The sequence below is a fragment of the Amblyomma mixtum genome, chromosome 4 (genome assembly GCF_055824585.1).
Source record: "Amblyomma mixtum isolate Tamu chromosome 4, ASM5582458v1, whole genome shotgun sequence".
Classification (NCBI taxonomy): domain Eukaryota; kingdom Metazoa; phylum Arthropoda; class Arachnida; order Ixodida; family Ixodidae; genus Amblyomma; species Amblyomma mixtum.
Genome location: NC_143015.1, coordinates 9946037 through 9966064, shown reverse-complemented (window position 1 = coordinate 9966064; position 20028 = coordinate 9946037). Strand labels below are relative to the sequence as shown.

At 51.2% G+C, this 20028-nt stretch overlaps 2 protein-coding genes across 3 annotated transcripts in view; both read right to left on the bottom strand.

Moving 5' to 3' along the window:
- LOC149345658 (uncharacterized) overlaps nucleotides 1–20028 on the bottom strand; it is a 192081-nt gene that overhangs the window by 31224 nt on the left and 140829 nt on the right. For both annotated transcript variants that reach the window (XM_089586165.1, XM_089586166.1), the window contains exon 3: nucleotides 7020–7341. In XM_089586165.1, coding sequence (XP_089442291.1) covers nucleotides 7020–7341 — 322 coding nt within the window. The remainder of the gene's footprint in view (nucleotides 1–7019; nucleotides 7342–20028) is intronic.
- Nucleotides 16738–19257, bottom strand: LOC149345661 (uncharacterized). Its single transcript, XM_089586162.1, has one exon. The coding sequence runs from the start codon at nucleotides 19143–19145 to the stop codon at nucleotides 17370–17372; it is 1776 nt and encodes a 591-aa protein (XP_089442288.1). The 5' UTR covers nucleotides 19146–19257; the 3' UTR covers nucleotides 16738–17369.

Genomic DNA, 20028 nt, shown 5'->3' with positions numbered 1-20028 from the left:
ATTTCTGAAGCGCAGGCAATGCTTAACAAAGGTCACGGATCGGCGTACTAATTACGTCAATATTTTTATGATGTAACGTGTTTAGGTGTTCAGGCAGCTGGAAGGCAATCATTTGTAATCCGTAGTTTGTTCTTGGAGTTTTAGTCTGCCACGGGGAGTGTTGTCTAGTGTTATACAGCTTCTCGCTCGGCGTTAGGCAGGCCAGTGTCCCCAAATAATCAATCAATCAAGACCGGTCTTGTCCGGGCGGAACGAAAGCGATATCCCCTTCTTATTGACACTGAGTGACGCTACAAAAGAGACGCGGCACCGGGATTGGCCGCAGTGCGCTCACAGCAGTCATCCTCGCACAGCGGCGGAGACAGGGCCCGGCGGTATAACGCACAATGGGACGCAAGGGCCGCGAAACGACGCCTGGGCGAAGACCACCGCGGAGTGTGTCAAGGAGCGGCCCAAGTGGCGCCGCTTAGGCCCAGCGAGAGGCGCAAACAAAAGAAATGGGCAGCAGGGGGATTACGAGACAGCTGTATGCAGGCGCACGTCGTCGAGCCCGCTACAGCGAAAGGTGCGCGCCTCGCAGCTTCGCTATAGCGAAAAACACTATGCAGCCACGTGCTCACGTCGTTCGCGGCGTCGTAAGATGACGCATGGGTGCTTCCTTTGCTTTCGACGCCGCCATCTGTCACTATTGCGCGCTTTCTTTTCTTTTCTCCAAGGGAATGCTGCTGAAAAGGACGCTCGCCGACTGGGACCACGACTACGGCTTCTCCCAGAGACGCAACTAGCGAGGACGCAAATGCGGAAACAAGGAAAGAATAAAACTGACGAAAGGGTGTCAAGGAGACCTGCGGATGCAGTCAGCAGCTCAACTCCGCGCGAACTTGAAGCCAGCAGAAATGCACGCAAGGAAAACGCTTCACGTGCTTCTTAAAGGTGCACTGAAGAGGAATCTGAACTACTCTCTCAGCCGCGGGAACTCGGTCTACACGTTCCCAGCATTCCTGGAAACTTCGATTTATTGTCCTGTGCGGCCGATCTCCCTAATTTAAATCGGATTAACGTCCGGCTCCCGCCTTTTTAATTTTTTTCAATTCCCCGCAGACGGTGGGAGGAGTCGACCAACGCATGAAGTGCCTGTCAGGCAGTCGCGTGGCGGCTTTGCTGTCTTTTTCACTTTGTTTTTTAGGTTTCCGTGAATAAATAGGTCTAGTCAGAGACTACATAGCTGCAATTTAGGCCCATGGAAATAAATATGCGCCTGGATTCCTTGCTTTCGCCGATCACTATATACGCATCACTCCGCCGATGGCAGAGCGGCAAGCCGCCACGGGACTGGGTGAAAGGTTGCTGGACTTCTCCCACCGTCTGTGGGGAATTCAAAAAGTAAAGGCGGGAGCCGGGACGTTTAATCGGATTTAAATTAGAGAAACCGGCCGCACAGGGCAGTAATTCGAAGTTTCCAAGAACTCTCGGAACGTGCGGATCGAGTTCCAGCGGTAAAAATACGAGTTCAGATTCCTCTTCAGTGCACCTTTAACATGATCGCGAGACGAAGAAGCGAGAGTGAGAGGCGGGACCAGAACGAGGTCTTCGGTAGGTCCGTGTAATTCAGACGTGTTCCGTTTCGGTCGCAAAGTTCCCTAAAGCCCTCGAAGACTTTTCTTCCAACCGGAAGTAATGAGTTACCTTGGACGGCCGTACATGACAGTATTCCTACCCTCTCACCATACATACCCTCTCACCATACCACAGGTGCTGCCATCTAGGGAGAGCGGCCGGAAGGACGCAAGGCGGCGGTTTTTAGTGACAGCGACGACAGTGCAGTCTACCGGGAGAAAGTCGCCTGCCCAAGCTTAGCAGAAAAAAAAATTGGTTGTGGCTTAGCTAAGGTTAAGCCTGGATAAGCGAAAAGCTCTAGCTCATTTTCAGCTAACTCCCAAGCTACCACTTCTGGATCGGTGTTTCTGCGCCGTCCGATTGTTGCTTCTTCTCCTCCCATGGCGAGTGTCTGCGCCTGTTCTGTGGGCAAGCGCGCCTTATATACCCCTCCTTTCAAATGTGCACTGCGCACGGCTGGGGCGAACGGTAAAACGGTGGCGAGGACGGCCGCCTCTTGTATGGCCGCCGCTCACGCGTTCTCGCAACGCCTTGCGAAAGAACCTTCTCCTCTTGGGACGGCAGCGGCGAAGAGTAAACGATGGCAAGGAGGAGAAGTGGCGACGTAGCGCGCGGCCTCTTTTATGGCCGCCGCTCACGCGTTCTCGCAACGCCTTGCGAAAGAACCTTCTCCTCTTGGGACGGCGGCGGCGACCGCGCGGCAGCGAAACGGTGGCGAGGAAGAGAAGCGGCGACGGCTGCGGCAGCAGCGGCCACCTGCGCTCCGCGTGACGTCGCTCGGTTTCGCGCATGCGTAGCTGTGGCTACAATTGATCACGGCGCACCCCAGACCCGGTTTTTGACGAGCCTAGTGAAGCTTTTCGCTTCAAAAAATTCGAAAGTGGGACACGTTTCTCAACCGCGTTGCTGCTTCGGGCCCCGGCATTAGTCGGAATGCACGACGACCGACGAGCAGTCCTCAGACCCGGCGCAAGACACGAAAGCGAACGGAAAGCGCCTTTTCCCGCGCACGAACTCCACGCGAAAAGAGATGAGGCGTCGTTTGACGACGCAGATTCCAATCCCCCGTTTCTCAACTTTCTCCTCCTCGAGAGTATTTCCCCGAACAATTAGGCGCCGCGCAACACGCGAGCGAATCGTGCGGCGCCCCGGCGACGACAACCGGGCCAGCGTGTCTCCCGAGAACCATTAGGAGCGCACGACCGGCAGAACTCGAGATGCGCCATCGTGAAAAGAGAAAGCAGGCGCCGAAAGCGATAGGAGAAAACGACGACGGACTACGATAGAATCCGGCGCGTCCAGGAAACGACCGACACACGCACCGCTCGACGACGAAATGCTCGGCCCGGAGATAAACGGAGGGATGGGGAATGAAAATAAAAGAGACAGAAAAGACGGGCACGCGCGGCGGCGAAGCCCCCCTCCCCGGAAGGAACGCCCGCTCTCGTTCGATGACACAGGCGCGGCTATCGCCTTTCGGCGCAGAAATACGATCACGACGAGTCCTTCCGGTTTCGCTGCCTCTCCGAAGACCGCCGCCGACCGCAGACGAAACACACACGGCGGCTTAGTCGGCGGCGCCTCTTGGCATCTAATAAGGCTGAAGCCGCGCTGCCCGCGTTGACAAACCCATCCAGAGACGTCAGTCGCAATCGCGTTGGTCTGCCGCACTCGAGTACTCATCACCCAGTGCAGCGCCTCCTCTATACTTTCTCTCTCTACACTTTAGAGGAGGCAGCGCCTCCTCTAAAGTATAGAGGAGGCGCTGCCCAGTGACGTATTATCGAGAAGCTCCTTCCCATCGGGACGAGGTTGGTTGGTTGGCCTCAAATAGAATGGCACATACCCACTACGGGGGAGTGGCCAAGACACAGGCGGTGAACTGATGGAAAGAGGAGCATTTATAGAGGAAACGGAGTAGCAATAGGGCATAGGCTGACCGATTGGACGACGCAACGAAAGGGGTCCTGTTAGCTGGGAGATCGAAGACGGGACGATGGCTTTATGTGCAAATTCGAATGCAATGCATGTAATCATTCAATTTTGCACTGACTGAAAGAGAGCGAGGTTTTCAGGCGACCGAGCGGCCAAGTTTCCCGCGCACTTCGCGTTCTTTTTCTTTCGTCGAGGACTACTAAAGTTTTCAGCCTGCGTGTCACTGCCACACAGAAACGCGTTAGCGGTTCTTTCACCGCAAGCAGCACACAAACCACGAAGACGGCAGCCCGAGGAGTCGCAGACGACAGCTAAGTGCGCGGCATTGTAGCCGTGCGGCAGCAAGCAGTTAGCAGAAGTATCGCTGATCACCTTTCACGAGAGAGAACACACGCAGGAAGATTTCCCAAAGGTCCCCTCCCAACTGTCAGGGACAAAAAAAAAAGCGCGCTGAGAAGACTTCGCCCAGCAGCTGCGCCGTCACCACGACCAGATTGAAAAACCTTCCTACTCCTGCTCCTCCTAAGGGGCTTGGTGCGGGGGAACGGCCAGCGAAATGAGTCGCCACGATGGCAGCCCAGTGCGGTGCACGACGCGCTGTCAGGCTCGTCGCGGGCGTCACGTTTCTCGAAAGCCTAGCTCCCAAGTGTGGCCTCTCTCTCTCTCTCTCTCTCTTGGAACGAATTTTAGGGACTGACAAGGGAGGGGGGTGAAGGTTTGAAATGCTGCAGCATGACACAGCTGCTGCTGAAAAGGTGAAGAGTGCAAGATTTGGAGCCACCGAGATCTGCAAACATATATTCGCGTCTTGCAAGTACATTTGTTAGTTCGGGCGTTAAGCCCGCAATCCATCTTTCTTTGCGAATCAACGCCAAGCCTTGACATCCCTCGCTGCGAGCATGAGCAACTCCAACATGCTAGCGGACGACAACGACGACGAAGCTAGAACGCTCATAAACTGCAAGCAAATCTGCTCTGGATTCTCCGCCTTCAAAATCGTACGGATGACGTCAGGAAGCACGCACTCTAGCGTTTCTTTCAACAAGCGAGACAAGATTTACTCACATATATACACATCTCGCATGCGTGCGTTACAAGCGTAGAGTGCATTGAGCCTTCGCCTTCACACCGATACTGTTAGAGGAATTTTCAGACAGAGAGGACCTCTTCCGAAACGCCGGTGCTCCACCACAACTGACCACTGCCGTAAGGCGCAGAGGTCGACAAGTCCAGGACATTTCCTCCCCACTCGTGTGACGCGCCAGTCGAGGAATGAGTCACCAAGTGTGTGATATCTCTTCGATTCTGTATTCAACACACTGTAATCGCCTCTGCCGTCGCCATACGCTAAGGCGGCCCGTCTGTGTCGTTGCCAAGCGGTCAGAAGACGGCTTTTACTGCGGAAGCCCTACCACCGCCAACATTGTATGGTGGGGGAATAAAAAATATTATATCTTTTTGAATGTTTTTTTTTTCATTCTTTCCGCGAATGCATGCTCACTCCAGTGGCTCTGAATCCATTAAAGGTGCCCTGCGACGTAGATAAAGCATGGGGTCTTTATTCTTTGTATGCAGAGTAAGGGGCATTGTGAGTCCTGAACGCGCAATGTGATCACCGAAATCATAATGTTTGATATTTTAATCTTTGCCAGAAATGCTTGTTTCGAGCCGATGGTGTCGCAACGCGGCGGCCATTTGCGGCAGCGGAAATGAGGTGGCATCCAGATAGGGCGCTGCCTTTCTCATTGGTTGGGCGTCCAGTTTGAATATTGTTCCTTTATTCTTGCGAAATGGATCCAAAATATTATGTCTCTGAGTACTGAAAGCTTTTCGCATGCCACAAAAACTGGAAAGAAGCAGGAAAAGCGAACGAAAACTAACAAGAATACAGCTAGGGGCGACACTTTCCATTCCGCTTCAAACCTTCGTGGCGGCCAGCGCTGTTCAAAAAACGTTGGCTCAGACCAGAAAGCGCGCGCGTCGAGACCGGCCGTGACCATACCAAGACGGCAGCGAAAAAAAAAAGCCAGTCGACACACTTTGCCCAAAATTGTGAAGAGAAAGGCCGGACAGGAGACGGGAGTCGAGTTTGGGGGGGAGGGGGCTACTGCCGACAGCCTTCCAGTCTGACTAAAAAGACACTTCGGGGAGCTTCCTTTGTTGTAGTCACCCATGCCCTGACTATGGCGTCGCGTACACGGGGGAAAGACGCCGTCAAAATGCGCGGCTGTCTACAGCCCCGACTAAGCAACAACTGCATGCACGCTTCCGCTGCGTGTGCGCTAGGCGCGGTTCTGATTGGTAGCGCCCAATCTCAGTACTGGGTGAGTGAAATGGGCGAGTGAAATGCGTTTTCGTCTGAGCTTTTCACTTCGAATTTTCAGAGTGGAATAACTTTCGTTTCCATGCTTCGATTTCAATAACTCTTTTTGCTCTTGTCTCTGGAAAGCATGATGAATCTATTTATTGATATTAACTGGCACCGAGGAAATCATCGCAGTGACCCTTTAACTGCTGCACGTTGATGTTTTTGACGCAATTGTTCTGGACAAATGTGGCATAAAGGAGTTATTTCTATAATCGAACCTCAGCTCTACGTAGAGACTTTTTGTTTTGATCGTTTTTTTACATGCTGGTCTCCGCTGCTGCTTTCGTGCACTGTGCCCAGCTTTAGAGTGCAACTTTAAACCATTGCAATCCTGTCATTGCTGCCTGGGTGGCTGAAGCCTTGTCAAGCTGCTAAGCGTTTTCTCCTGCCCCCCCCTTTTCACCATGCACCTTCCTTCGTGAAAATTATATTTGATTGATTGATCGATTATATCGTACTAGTATTGCGCCAGCCCCAAAACCCCTAGTTTGTTCCTGGGCACTTCAATAAATACTGGCGCACTGAACGCTTAATTCAATGACTGACTGATACACGGATCCATGCACTACATAAGTAGTACACTGAAAGATTCGCCTAGTGAGTGGCACACTGGGTGATTGATTCAGTGATTCACGGACTAGTTGACGGATATATTGATCCACTGATTAAAAAATTGCCAGGGGCTTAGCTCTGGTTAAGCCTGGTATGTTGCGAAAGCAGGTGTTTTAGAAGAGACGAGGCTTGGGCATGTTGGTATGACATACTTGTCCGTGTCTCCTCGCTTGTCCCGTCTTCTCTTGTGCGCTATTTATTTCCCTTAAGCAGGTGTTTTATACTGCATATGCAGCGCCTCTAGCGGGAAGAGCGCGGCGCGCCGTACCAAGCGGCCGCCGTTACCCGACGAGCCGAGTTGGTAGCCCGTCTCTCGCTCCTGGTATGACGTAACGGTGTGACGTCACTAAGCATGGTATGACGTCAGGGGTCATTCTAAAGGTCAAACGTGCCAAGTGGCCGCCGCTACGCGAAATGCCGTTCTTGGGAGTAGTATTGCTTTCGCAATAAAAATGATCGATTCATAGAGAGCATCCGACCGGCTCACCTGGCGTGCACCCCGGACCGGTAGGTGGGCGGCGGGGAGACGGGCGACAGCATGGCGGCCGGCTGCGTAGTCACCGGCGGAGGGGGCGGAGGGGGCTGCGCCGCGGCGGCCACGGCTGCGGCGGCCGCGTGGTGCACGGGCACCACCGCGTGGTGGTGGTGATGGTGGTGGTGGTGGGCGGCGGCCAGGGCCACCGGGGTGGGCAGCGCCGGGGGACCGCCGCCCTGCCGGTCCAGCAGCAGCAGCCGCAGACGGTACTCCTGCATCGACGCCTGGTACGACGGGGGCGGGGGCCGGTACTGGAACTCCGGGTACAGCATCGCTGCAAGCACCACGGGGGGAGGGGAGGAGACACGGTCAGTCGACTGTCGAGCAGGGCCACGCATCCTGGCCTTACACCAGCACCACAAGACAGGAACGCACAGCTAGGGAAAGCTATATTATTTTTTCTATTATCTCATGACGTGCATATCCGGCCGGCGAATTTCTCATTTAATAGGGGATATTCAAAATTCCCTAAGTGCGCTTTCCCGCATGACAATGTTGCCCAAAACAAGATCGCTTACCATGCTTTTCCAGCTGGAACAAAGGAAGAAAGACTAGTTTGTTTGTTTTATTCTTCCAAAATACGTTTCTTACATTCCAGGTGGTCGAAATTTCCGGAGCCCTCCACTAGGGCGTCTCTCATAGCCTTAGTCACTTTGGGACGTTAAACCCCATAAACCAAACCAAACCCACGTAGTTTCTTTATAGCGAAGTCAGCCATCTTGTTCTGGGCAACATAGTTGCGTGGGAAAGCGCACTTGCGGAATTTTGAATATCCCCTTCTGTTTGTTCTAGGCTTCTAGCATTAGTTTGTCGTTAAAGGGGCTGCGAAACACTGCCTGGGGGAATACCGGCTATACTTCAGGTGGGTTCTTTATGTCACACAGATGCTGACTTAAAAAGAATTACAGGAATCGATGCACAGGAACGGGGGTTATTCAGTGAAGAAATTTCAAAATACAAGCAAACAAAACGCTGCCCTCAACTCGATTTTGGCGGGGCTTCCCACTCCTATTCCGCTCTCCCAATGACGGCACCTGGCGCAATCAATCAAAACAGCCAGCCAGAGCACGTCGCGGAAGTTTGTACTCCATGGTTGCCTGCTCTCTGTGAGACTGGCAGCGTTGTTTCCATGCCAGAGCGCCCCTGGTGGTGTATTTTTATTTTACTTGCTTTGCAGGGCTTTTATCTAAGACAAACAAATTGCTTTTGTTGATCTAATATAAAACGCAGACAGGTGACAAAATGTGTCTCTATTTATTCACACAATTTGCAGTATATTTACTGTTTGTCCGGTCATCAAGCTCGCGCCAGGTGATGTCATATCCGCTGCTAAAAACCCGCCACTGTGTGGCGACACCAGCAGAGTCATGAAGTTGTTTTTGGGAGGACATTAAAATATTAAAAAACGGAATGTACGCGGTATTACCGACGCTAATAGCACCATTATAACTCACTGTATGCAATCAACAGGCAAAACAGTTAACTAAGATTGTGTTTCTGGGCCCCTTTAAAGAGATAGGTATCTTGGTATGTAATTTTTTGAAATGCTGTACAACCACTGCCGTCTCTCTTTTGCAATCTTCCTAATACCGTGTTACCGCCGTCTTCCTACTGAGCTTTCAGTTAACTAAAAGAGCAGCACCTTGAGTCAAGTTGTTGCCACAGCTTTTTGTCCTGGCTCCTCTTCTCTCAGAAAGGAAACCAACTTCAACAAAAAGCCGGACAATAGCTGCAAATATGCCGTCAACTTTTAGGTGATTTTTTTCGCAAAGGGAGGCCAACACTAGAGCCAGTTAGCATCACCGCAAGGCCAGAGGTGTTCAGCAAATGAAGCTTCTATTTCCGGAACGAACAAGTGTGTGTGTGTGTATGTGTGTGTGTGTGTGTGTGCGCGCGCGCACGCACGCACGCACGCACGCACGCACACACACACAACACACACACACAACACACACACACAACACACACACACACACACACACACACACACACACACACACACACACACACACACACACACACACACACACACACAAAGGAACACGTGATGAGTGAAGTCTTCACCCCGTGCTGTCCAGATATTCAATTTCCTCTTTCCGTATACAGTGCAATCGGTGGCCCGCTAATGCAACTGGTGTTGCGCTTTCCGTTATATGAAACCATTTTCCTAAATGGAAATTTTCTTTGACGCAACAATGCACAAAGGACGAAGACGGGCGACACTAGTGTTACGGCTCCGCCAACAGCGAACCAAGAAGCCCAAACTTCCAGGTCAAGCACACTTCTGTTCCATAAACCACGCATGGCATCCGGTGTTCTCGCGGAAACGAAGCATGCACAAATAGCTATGCGTGTCACGACGGGTTCAAGTTATAGATGGGTTTACTTTTCCCTCTAGCTCGTCCGCTGGCCCGCGTTGCGTTCTTTTTCCGTGTCTCCCACCTTTTGGCGAAACGAACAGAGGTCGGACATAAGTCGCACCACCTCCGCTGCCTTTAATCGCCGCTTCATCGGAAAGGTTTGCCGCTGCATCCGGCGCGCTGTATGCTGTTCCTGGCGTCCTCACGGCTGCCTGCCACTGATACGCTGGCCAGCAGCAGTTGGGCTGACAGGTAGCCGGCACGGACGCAGACAAAGCGCAATAGAAAAGCATTACAAGAGCCCTCTTGGGCGCCGGAAAAAGCAGTGCTTACAAACGCGTCTGCCAAAAGGGCAAAGTAAGCGAGTTCACTTCGCGGAGGTACTGCAGCTCAGTTCATTCATCACTAATACACGAGCAGAGAAAGGAAAACGTCGACCGAACGAGGGAAGGCGAATGCGCCACACCCTGGCCAGCGTTGTTTATGGGGAGAAAAGAAACAAACGCAGACAACACTCCACATGAGAAATGGAAGACGCCAAATGGAAGAGAAATAAGACGAAAGCGATCAAAGCGAGAGGGTTCCTCCCCCGCGCAAGCAATCCTTCTCATTCGGAGCAGCGCGACGCAGAGGAGGAAACGGCCCCATTCGAAGTCCGGCATCTGGAGCTCAGTTGTTCTTCTTTTTCCGCGGAGGCTTTCGGTTCCCGAAATCGTTTCTCCGCTCGGTCCTGTCTTTCTTTTTCTCTTTCTTTCTTTTTTTCTCTGCGTCGTCTTGCGCAAGACATCGACTCCCCCCCCCCCCCCCCCCCCCCCCACCCCCACCCAGCGCGAATGACCCGCAAGGACGACTTCTTCCCGGGGAGCTGCTTCCGGTAAGGTGACGCAACGAATGACGACACGAAGCCGGAAAAAAAGAAGGTTGTCGACAGGAACAAGGAGGAAGTCTGCGAAGCGACGGACTCGACGAGTACAAAGCCTCCGAATCGAGCACCCGAAGCGCTCAGCAGTGGTGACCACAAACGAGGAGGATGCGTGTTCTGCGCTTGTACCCGTGCATGTTTAGCGATGTGAACAGTATACACAGCCTGCAAAAAAAATTCGCTGTGGCTTAGCTTGGTTAAGCCCGGTAATTGCGAAAGCAATATCCGTACCTACGCCATGGTACAGCTGGTAGTGTAGCTGGTGGTGGTGCTTGTGGTTAGACTTGTGGTGATGCATCGGTTATACAATCCAATCCCACCCAATCCACTCCTATCCAATCCAATCCAATGTAATCTAATCCAATCTAATGCAATCAAGGTCAAATGAAGGTCAATGGTAGTCACGGCCGCGGCACGATGGTGGTCACGGCCGCGGCACGGCAAAGGCGTGAAAGTGCAAGTAGTATTGCTTTCGCAATAAAATCAAAGCCTGCACAAAAACGAGCTTCCTTCCAGGGGCCAGCAGCTGAGCCACCGTGAAATACGGTGGCTCAGCTTGCGCTCCCCTCCTGCCCCCCCCCCCTCTTGCCTGGGTGGATTAAGACAGCTTGCGCTCCCCTCCTGCCTAAGTGGATTAAGGCAGAGGACCCTGACCGGCGAAGGCCGAAGATGCGGCGGGGGCTGGCAAAGACGGCAGCAGCGGCAGAAGCAGCGGCGACGTGGTGGCGACGTGGCAGCGTCAGGTGGCCGAGTCGACCCTAGGGTCGACGGACAGAGTGGTGATGTGCTAATGAAAGACGGCTCTGTCCTCGGCGTCTCGTCTTTTGGACATCCGGCAGGGAAGCGTCAAGCATGTGCACGAGGAAGGTCGTTCACCTGCGGGTAGACTGCGGGAGGTTCATTTCCCGACTCTACCCTTTCCAACCGACCGAGCTGAGAGAGCGGGAAAGCCAGCACCGCCCCAGCCGTGGGTGGTACCTCGGGAGTCCACGTCTGCCCATGCGATTGGACGTCATTCTTCGAACTATATTCCCCAGACAGGGATCTGGGGATTAAAGGGCCCGTGCCCACCCCAGCGCAGCAGACACTCTCTACCTCTCTTTGAGCGAGCCTCCTCTCCTTCCATTCCCTCCTCGAAATTCTTCTCTCCCGCTCCTCGTCGAGTAGGCTCGGCAAGGCAAAATCACCCCTTCCTTCTCCGGTGTAAGCCGGAGGCGTGGTGTCTGTGGAGTGCGTCACAGGGCGACGTCATGGCCCCGCCTTCAATAGAATTCTTTTCTTGGTTTTTGCATTTTCTCCGCACACTGAACGATCGAGAGGCGCGATCGGCTCGACCACCTAGACTTGTTAGCGAGCGCATCCTTTCATACATCTGTTAGTCATTCCCAGTTAACGAGCCACCTTTTCATTTTCTTTTAGGCCTCCCCACCGTTTCACGAGCGGAGGGGCGGAAGTCGGTTGTGTTCGAAACACACGGCGAAGCGCGGACCCGGCAACCGCCCGTTTGCTTTTCTCCATGCGTGTTTGTGTTCTGTGTGTTTGTGTCTTTTCTCCGCTCCAAAGCATATGTCATTCGTTGGAGTCAAGGCGTACGCAAGATGCACGAAAGATAAGCGGTGTGTGTGCGGAGCGGTCAAGTGGGCGAGCGAGGGAAAGGCTCTGCTGCACTACTAATTAAAACCTTGTTTTGGGGGGCTCGCATAGAAGAAAAGAAACTGAGAAGGGAGCGCGCACGCAGAGCGTCTCGTGACGTGATCACGGCGGGGGGGGGGGGGGGGGGGGGGGGGGGGGCGAACCAACTCCCTCAGTTTTACTATTTTTTTACTTTTTATGGCTAGGGTTCAAGGCTGTCGCCGCACGCTCCCTCCGCAGTTTTTTTTTTTTTTGTTCCTTCATGCGGGTTTGTAGGCATGAGCCAGAACAGAAGGCGCTGCGGAAAGCCTTGTGCAGACGACGCGACGCCAAGGCTACGCCCAACCTTCTCCCGTCAGTCAGAACGATGCACCAATGGAGTGCCTTTAGCGAAAGTAGCCCCCCTTGACGTCAGCGGGGTGCAGAGTAGTGGGCCGGGCCCGTTTTTGAAGGAAGGAAAGAACGAACGGGCTTTGATTTGAATTTTCGCAGCTTTTCGGGGCGCGCATGGCTCTAGTATTTTGTAGAGGTTATCTTCGATGCCTCATCTATGCAGTGGGCTTGTTTTTCAAAAATGTCCGGACCCTGGGCAGTGGCCCTTTAACGGCTGTTGTTTTGAGGACTCCAGTGCACTCCCGTTAGCGAAGCAGTCCTCATCCACTGAGATTCATTCTCAGTTGCCCTTTGTTGTAAATAATGTAAATATTCCTGTATAAAGTTCCCTCTTCCTTGTTCTACCTACGTGACCCCGTCTCCCGCCTTCCTCGTCCCTTCTCCGGCCCGACCACGCTCAACCGATCGAATAATACCGCGCTTAGCGCCTGCCGACCGAGTAAAGCGGTACTGCAGATATTCCAAGTTTCAAAGAATAAAATTTTTAAACCCGCTTCCGCTCTACCCCTTGGGTTTCCTACCGGCAGTATACACCGCACAACTCGGCGTATCAGGCCAGAGTTCTTCTCGAGTCTTCGCCTCGCTGTGTGTGGCGAGAGAGAGCAGCACGGGTGCGCGCGCGTCCCAAGGACGATCGGCAAAACGGCACCGTTGCCTCCGACAACCGCGCGCAAACACCGCGGGCACTTCCCCAAACCCTTCCGAGCGAATCCATCGGTGGGCGGCAGGTGGGCCTCGTGAATGATTCACAGCCCCATCGATCCGCGAACAGTCCCAAGACAAAGCAACGCCGCCGCTGCAGCGGACTGGCACGAGGCGATAAGGCGAGCGCTCATGCGCGCTATCTCCGCGGGATGCTCAGACCGGCCGGCCAGACTGCGTCACTTTAGGAAGCTTTCGTCGGGTCCTCTGCGTTGCCATAGGGCGGGAAGGATTTGGAACGTGGACCAGGGGCCGTATTCCACAAGCTGTCCATTTTTGGTCCTCTGGCTGGCATCAATCACTGACATATACACCGGTGGCCTTCAAGCACCTGTGGGAAGCGACCCGGCCATTGACTGGTTGGCGATCGAACTCAGCATTGGCGGCCACTGGTTGCGAGATGCAGCCGATAGCGAGATGCTTCGCAGCGCTCTGAAACAGCGGGCGACCGGACCTGACCCCTCCCTGGATGCCATTGGCTGGGACGTGCAGCCAATGGTAAGGTCCGGTCACTAACCAGCCAATCACCGGGTAGTTTATCACCAAAACTTGATAGCCGCGGGTATATCTGAGTGATCAATTGACAGAGGACGAAAGGGACGCGAAATGGACAATGGAAAATTGACAGCCTCTAGAATACGGCCCCCGAGTCCGTACTTTGTTACGATTTATTCTTTTTAAAATTTGATGTGGCTTTTTGCGATTGGTCGCTGCTCTCGGTGGCGTAGGCAGTGTGGGTGGACGTTACGATGGTAGAGAGAGGAAGGAGGCATTATGCCACTAACTTCCATAGCGCGCTGTACGCCCATGGTACAGTGGCGGACCGGTGCCAGACGCTGACGAATGACGGAGCACGACGACGTTTTCAACACGCCTGGTGAGCTTTGTCGCCGCTAGTCAAATCCCGGTAAAAAAAAAAAAAACTGGCCGGTGGCTAAGCGCAGTCCGTCACAGTGGATGCGACGCAGCAGAGTGAGCAGCGCAGGGGCCGTGGCTAAACCGGTCGTGCCTGCTGTGATTGGTCGCTCGCTTCCCTACCTCCTGTTTTTCTTCCGTCACGACTGCCGTCACAATGAAATGAAAACGAAGTGAATGATCATCATCAGCCTAACTACGCCCCCTGCAGGGCAAAGGCCTCTCCCATGTCTATTTATTTATTTATTTATACACAGTACCTACAGAGCCCTCACTGGGGCATTATTGTAGGGGGGAAACATCATAAATAAGAACAAACATCTAGTACACAATAAATTAGGCAAATGATGCGGTCTACAGAGAAAATACAGAATACCATTGTAGAAAGGCAAACATACCGTAATCACACACACACACACAAAAAAAAGATACATTTTAAAATACAGCACTGCTTAAAGAATAAAGCTTTAGGAATGATCAACTTTGTAAAAATTTCAAAAAAAGCAGCATGATACACTCGGACAAGAATTATTGCACTTATATTGACAGGTGGCTTTGCAAATCGGCCAGAAACGATGTAGGAGGAGCGGTAGCGACCCGAGAAGGGAGACAGTTCCAGTCATGCACTGTTCGTGGGAAAAAACTATATTTGAATACGTTTATACGGCTATTGTACTCGCGCACCTTAAGTGGGTGGTCAGTGCGGGCGGAAATGTAGCTGGGTTCATTAATGTATTTCTCTTTTGGAATTCCAGTTTTATTATTAAGCACATTATAAAAGAAAGAGAGTCTCAAATATTTGCGCCTGTTTTCAAGTAACGGCCATCCCAACTTCTCGCGCAAACCAGAAGAACTTTTTTGGAAATTGTAATCGGCAGACACAAACCTAGCAGCCCGTTTCTGGACGCGCTCCAGCTCCTCAATATTCAGTTTTGTATGCGGGTCCCAAACCGCGCAAGCATACTCAAGTATCGGACGTACAGTAGACATGTATAATGTCTCCTTCAGCGTAAGGGGAGCGTCCTTAAAGTTACGTCTGAGAAAGTTTAATGTGCGGCTGGCTTTAGCAGATATGTAATTTACGTGTGTATTCCATGATAGGTCAGTAGAAAAAAAGACTCCCAAGTACTTATAAGTTGAAACTGTGGATAATTCAGTGCTACCAAGGAAATAGTCTGTTTGGAAGAATTGTTTCTTTTTTGTAAACCGGACCAGATTGCATTTGGAGATATTTAGCGCCATATTCCAGTTGTTGCACCAAGAGAATACAGAGTTGAGGTCATGCTGTAGTGAAATTGCATCTGCTTCAGAAGAAATGTTGCGGTAGATACAACAGTCATCAGCATAAAGTCTGATTATACTTGAAATGTTACTAGTGAGGTCATTTATAAAAATGAGAAAAAGAAGAGGGCCCAAAACCGACCCCTGCGGAACACCTGAAGTTACACCCACACTTTCCGAGCTGACACCGTCGATAACCACGCACTGTTTCCTTTTCGCAAGATACGCTTCAATCCAGGATAAGAGTGAGGTAGGAATATTTAATTCTGAAAGTTTCTGTAGCAATAGGTTGTGAGCAACTAAATCGAACGCTTTTCGAAAATCTAAAAATATACAATCTACCTGACCGGCAGAGTTTAAGGAAACAGAAATGTCATGTGTGAATTCCACGAGCTGTGTTTCACATGAGAAGCCGGACCTAAATCCATGTTGTGTCAAACAGAAAAAACTATTGTTTTGTAGATGGCTAATTAACTGAGTATAAATGACATGTTCCAGTGTTTTGCACGACACGCTCGTCAGCGATATGGGCCTATAGTTACATGTTTTAGTTTTGTCACCACCCTTATGAATCGGAACGACATTGGCACTTCTCCAGTCAAGGGGTAAAGAAGAATTCTCTAACGATTTCTGAAATAATGCAACTAGATACGGGGCAACCGAAGCCGCACAATTTTTCAAAACGTAATTGGAAATGTTGTCAGGCCCTGGTGCTGATGTAACTTTAATTTTCTGTAATAAAAGCATGATCCCTCGTTCAGAAATTTCTACGTCATTCATTCTGGTCAGGGTGCTGGAAGATTGAAAATCAGTATGTATATTAATGGGATCGGAAAACACCGATTGGAAATAAAGATTGAAACTTCTCGCTTTACCTTTTGAATCCCTTCCAAAATCAGTTTCGTCTAGTATATCAGGCGCAGAGACCCTGCTGTTTCTCTTATTTTTAACATATTTCCAGACTGCCTTCGGGTTTGTCTTTAGTTGTTGGCCTAGTGTGCTGAAGTATGCCCTTTTTGCTTTACGGATTTCTTTCGATAAGTTGTTAGTTTGCTTTTTCATCTCGGAGTACAAAGTTAGTGCGGGCGTATCACAATATCTGCGAAACAGCCGTTTCCGCCGGTTGATCATTGCCCGCAACTGTCTATTCATCCAATGCATATCGTCACGACGCTTGGCTGAAATCAAGCGGGATGGGATGAAAGTCTGCGTCAGTGACAAAATTTTAGTTTTAAACAAGTTCCAGAAGGAATCGATATCCAGAGATGGCCGATGTGAAAGAAACTCAGGAAAAAATGCGTCGAGATCCCGTGATAGCGAAGCATAATCCCCTTTTTCATAAAAATACACTTTGCGTGGTTGGGTGTAGTGGGTCTTCATAGCATTACAGGATACTTTTGCTAAAACTACATCGTGGTCGCTTATGCCTGGCAGCGTTATGACAGACGAGACTAAGCTAGGGTCATTGCAGAAAAACAAGTCTAATACATTAGCACTGGTAAGGCCGAGTCTGGTAGGGGTTTGAACAAGCTGGAATAATGAGTGAGCACCAATTACTTCACGGAAAGCGGTATACAAGAGCGATGCAGTGCGAATTACTGGTTTAAAAGAAGACCATTCTACGCAGGGCATATTAAAATCACCGGCAAGGATAATATGTGTTGCATCTAAGGCTAATAATGTGTTGCTAAGTTCAAAAAATGGCTGTGCGCAGGTTGAACCGGGCGTCCTATAAAAAGAGCCAATTGCGAAAGAAGTACCATCGCCCAGCTGTACCTTGCACCAGACAGCTTCACAGGAATCGTTTTCTAGGTTAACAGACACGCTTTTCAAACTGCTATGAACGAGGATGAACACACCACCACCGCGTACATTGCGATCCTTCCTATACGTGGTATAGGATGGAGGAAATATTTCACCATCGCTTATGTTGCTGTCCAGCCATGACTCGGTTCCAATCACCACATGTGCGTTTGTCATTTGTAAGAGTGAGGAGAATTGGTCAGTTTTGTTTTTTAGACTGCGACAATTAACAACAATACAGACAAGTTCATTTTTAATAGCAGTCTGTGGGCAAGCTAAAAGCCTCGGTGATGGCTATTGGTTTACGCAAGTGATATCGTCTGTTTCAATGTTGTACATATAGGTTTTGTTGTCCAGGTTTAGCTTATTAAACCGCAGTTTCAACTTTCCGCCGCGTGCCTTAGCAAACTGCATGAGCTTTTTTCTTTGTTGCCGTACTTTGGCCGAATAGTCTTCGCTTATCGCCCAGTCAGTATCTTTTAGTTTGGCAGCATTTGAAAGAACACGATTCTTCTCTTTAAAGGACAAGAATTTAACGATCAGGGGTCTGTGCTTGTCAGGCGCATATCTTCCTAGTCTGTGCGCTCTTTCAATAGCAGCGGCGTCAACGGAAAGCTCTAACTTTTCAGCGCAAAAAGAGATAATTTTAGTCTCAGACTGTTCCCACGATTCGGTTTCTTTGTCATGGATGCCGTAGAATATTAAGTTATTTCTTCGTGATTGGTTCTCCAGGTCATCGTGCGATGACTGGAGGGCCGTGCACGCAACAGCAAGTTTCTGGGAACTTTGAGATAATCTTTCTACTTCAGGCTTTAGCGGGAGCACCAGTGACACATTATCTTCAACGCTCTTGACTTTTTCTGCGAGTTTTGTTAGTTTTTCTTCGAGATTCTTTTGCTCAAGCCGAATGGAACGTAGTTCGTCCAATATTTCGGTCTGTTGCTGTTGTATCACTGGTGTTGTCATGATAGTATCGAACATCTGCTTTTCCTGCTCAGCAGACAGAGGCCCAGGGTTTTGCTCTACGTCTCCCGCAAGCAAAAGCTTTCTTTTAAACAAACCTATGTATCCTGAACAGCTCGCGGACACATCGTACAGAAGGCGTAAAAACATGCACACAGCAAAGTTGGGATCTGGCGTCGACTTCCTAAATGGTTTGCCATTAACAGAAAGGTAAGAGTAACAAACCTGAAGAAGAACAAGATGTAAGCGTCTGGCTGCCATGTCGGCGCCAGATCCCGGTGTGGCTGGGTACAACAGCTGCTTATGTAGGTCATGCTTGTGCTGAAGATTCCAGGGTTGCCAGTCGATGAAACGTTCGAGCGCCGGTAGCGCTGTGAGGTCCAAAGGCGAAGCGTCACTCAAAAAAGCCAGGTCAGCAGGACAGACTTGCTCGGTAGAAGCGGCTCCATTCATTGGAAGGCACGTCGTCATCGCGGCAGGATCAAAAATCGCCATCATTTGCAGCATCTGAAGAAGAACAAGATGTAAGCGTCTGGCTGCCATGTCGGCGCCAGATCCCGGTGTGGCTGGGTACAACAGCTGCTTATGTAGGTCATGCTTGTGCTGAAGATTCCAGGGTTGCCAGTCGATGAAACGTTCGAGCGCCGGTAGCGCTGTGAGGAACAAAGGCGAAGCGTCACTCAAAAAAGCCAGGTCAGCAGGACAGACTTGCTCGGTAGAAGCGGCTCCATTCATTGGAAGGCACGTCGTCATCGCGGCAGGATCAAAAATCGCCATCATTTGCAGCATCTGAAGAAGAACAAGATGTAAGCGTCTGGCTGCCATGTCGGCGCCAGATCCCGGTGTGGCTGGGTACAACAGCTGCTTATGTAGGTCATGCTTGTGCTGAAGATTCCAGGGTTGCCAGTCGATGAAACGTTCGAGCGCCGGTAGCGCTGTGAGGTCCAAAGGCGAAGCGTCACTCAAAAAAGCCAGGTCAGCAGGACAGACTTGCTCGGTAGAAGCGGCTCCATTCATTGGAAGGCACGTCGTCATCGCGGCAGGATCAAAAATCGCCATCATTTGCAGCATCTGAAGAAGAACAAGATGTAAGCGTCTGGCTGCCATGTCGGCGCCAGATCCCGGTGTGGCTGGGTACAACAGCTGCTTATGTAGGTCATGCTTGTGCTGAAGATTCCAGGGTTGCCAGTCGATGAAACGTTCGAGCGCCGGTAGCGCTGTGAGGAACAAAGGCGAAGCGTCACTCAAAAAAGCCAGGTCAGCAGGACAGACTTGCTCGGTAGAAGCGGCTCCATTCATTGGAAGGCACGTCGTCATCGCGGCAGGATCAAAAATCGCCATCATTTGCAGCATCTGAAGAAGAACAAGATGTAAGCGTCTGGCTGCCATGTCGGCGCCAGATCCCCTGGCGTTTCTCTCCAATTAACACTGTCCTTTGCCAGTTGCGGCCACCGTATTCCCGCAAACATCTTAATCTCATCCGCCCACCCATGCAACTTTCTGCCGCTCCCTGCTACAGTCGCTTTCTCTGGGAATCCACTCCGTTACCCTTAAGGACCAGCGGTTGTCTTGCCTTCGCATTACATGCCCTGGCCATGCTCATATTTTTTTCCAATCATCAGCATACGGTCCCAGATTCCCGCAATAACGACGCCGCTGCACATTCCTCGCTGGCAAGCGCCACAGAACAAACGTTAGACCCTAGGGAAATTGGAAGTCTCTTGTTTCCTTCCTCCAATTACCGGCTTGCCTTTCCACTTGGGCACAGCGACGAGCTGCCTGCCGCCCTGCGTGCGGCACCGAGTGCGTCCACTGCACTCGCCTTTACGCCACTTCCCTCTTCCTCGCCTCTCATCACTTTCCCCCACCCGGACTTGCACGACATAGTACAGTCGCGGGTGGTGGGACATCAGTGCTGGACAATGTCGCTGACAAAAGTAGGGTCCGGCTGATGTGGCACTCACTTGAGTCCACCGAGAACTGGCCAAAT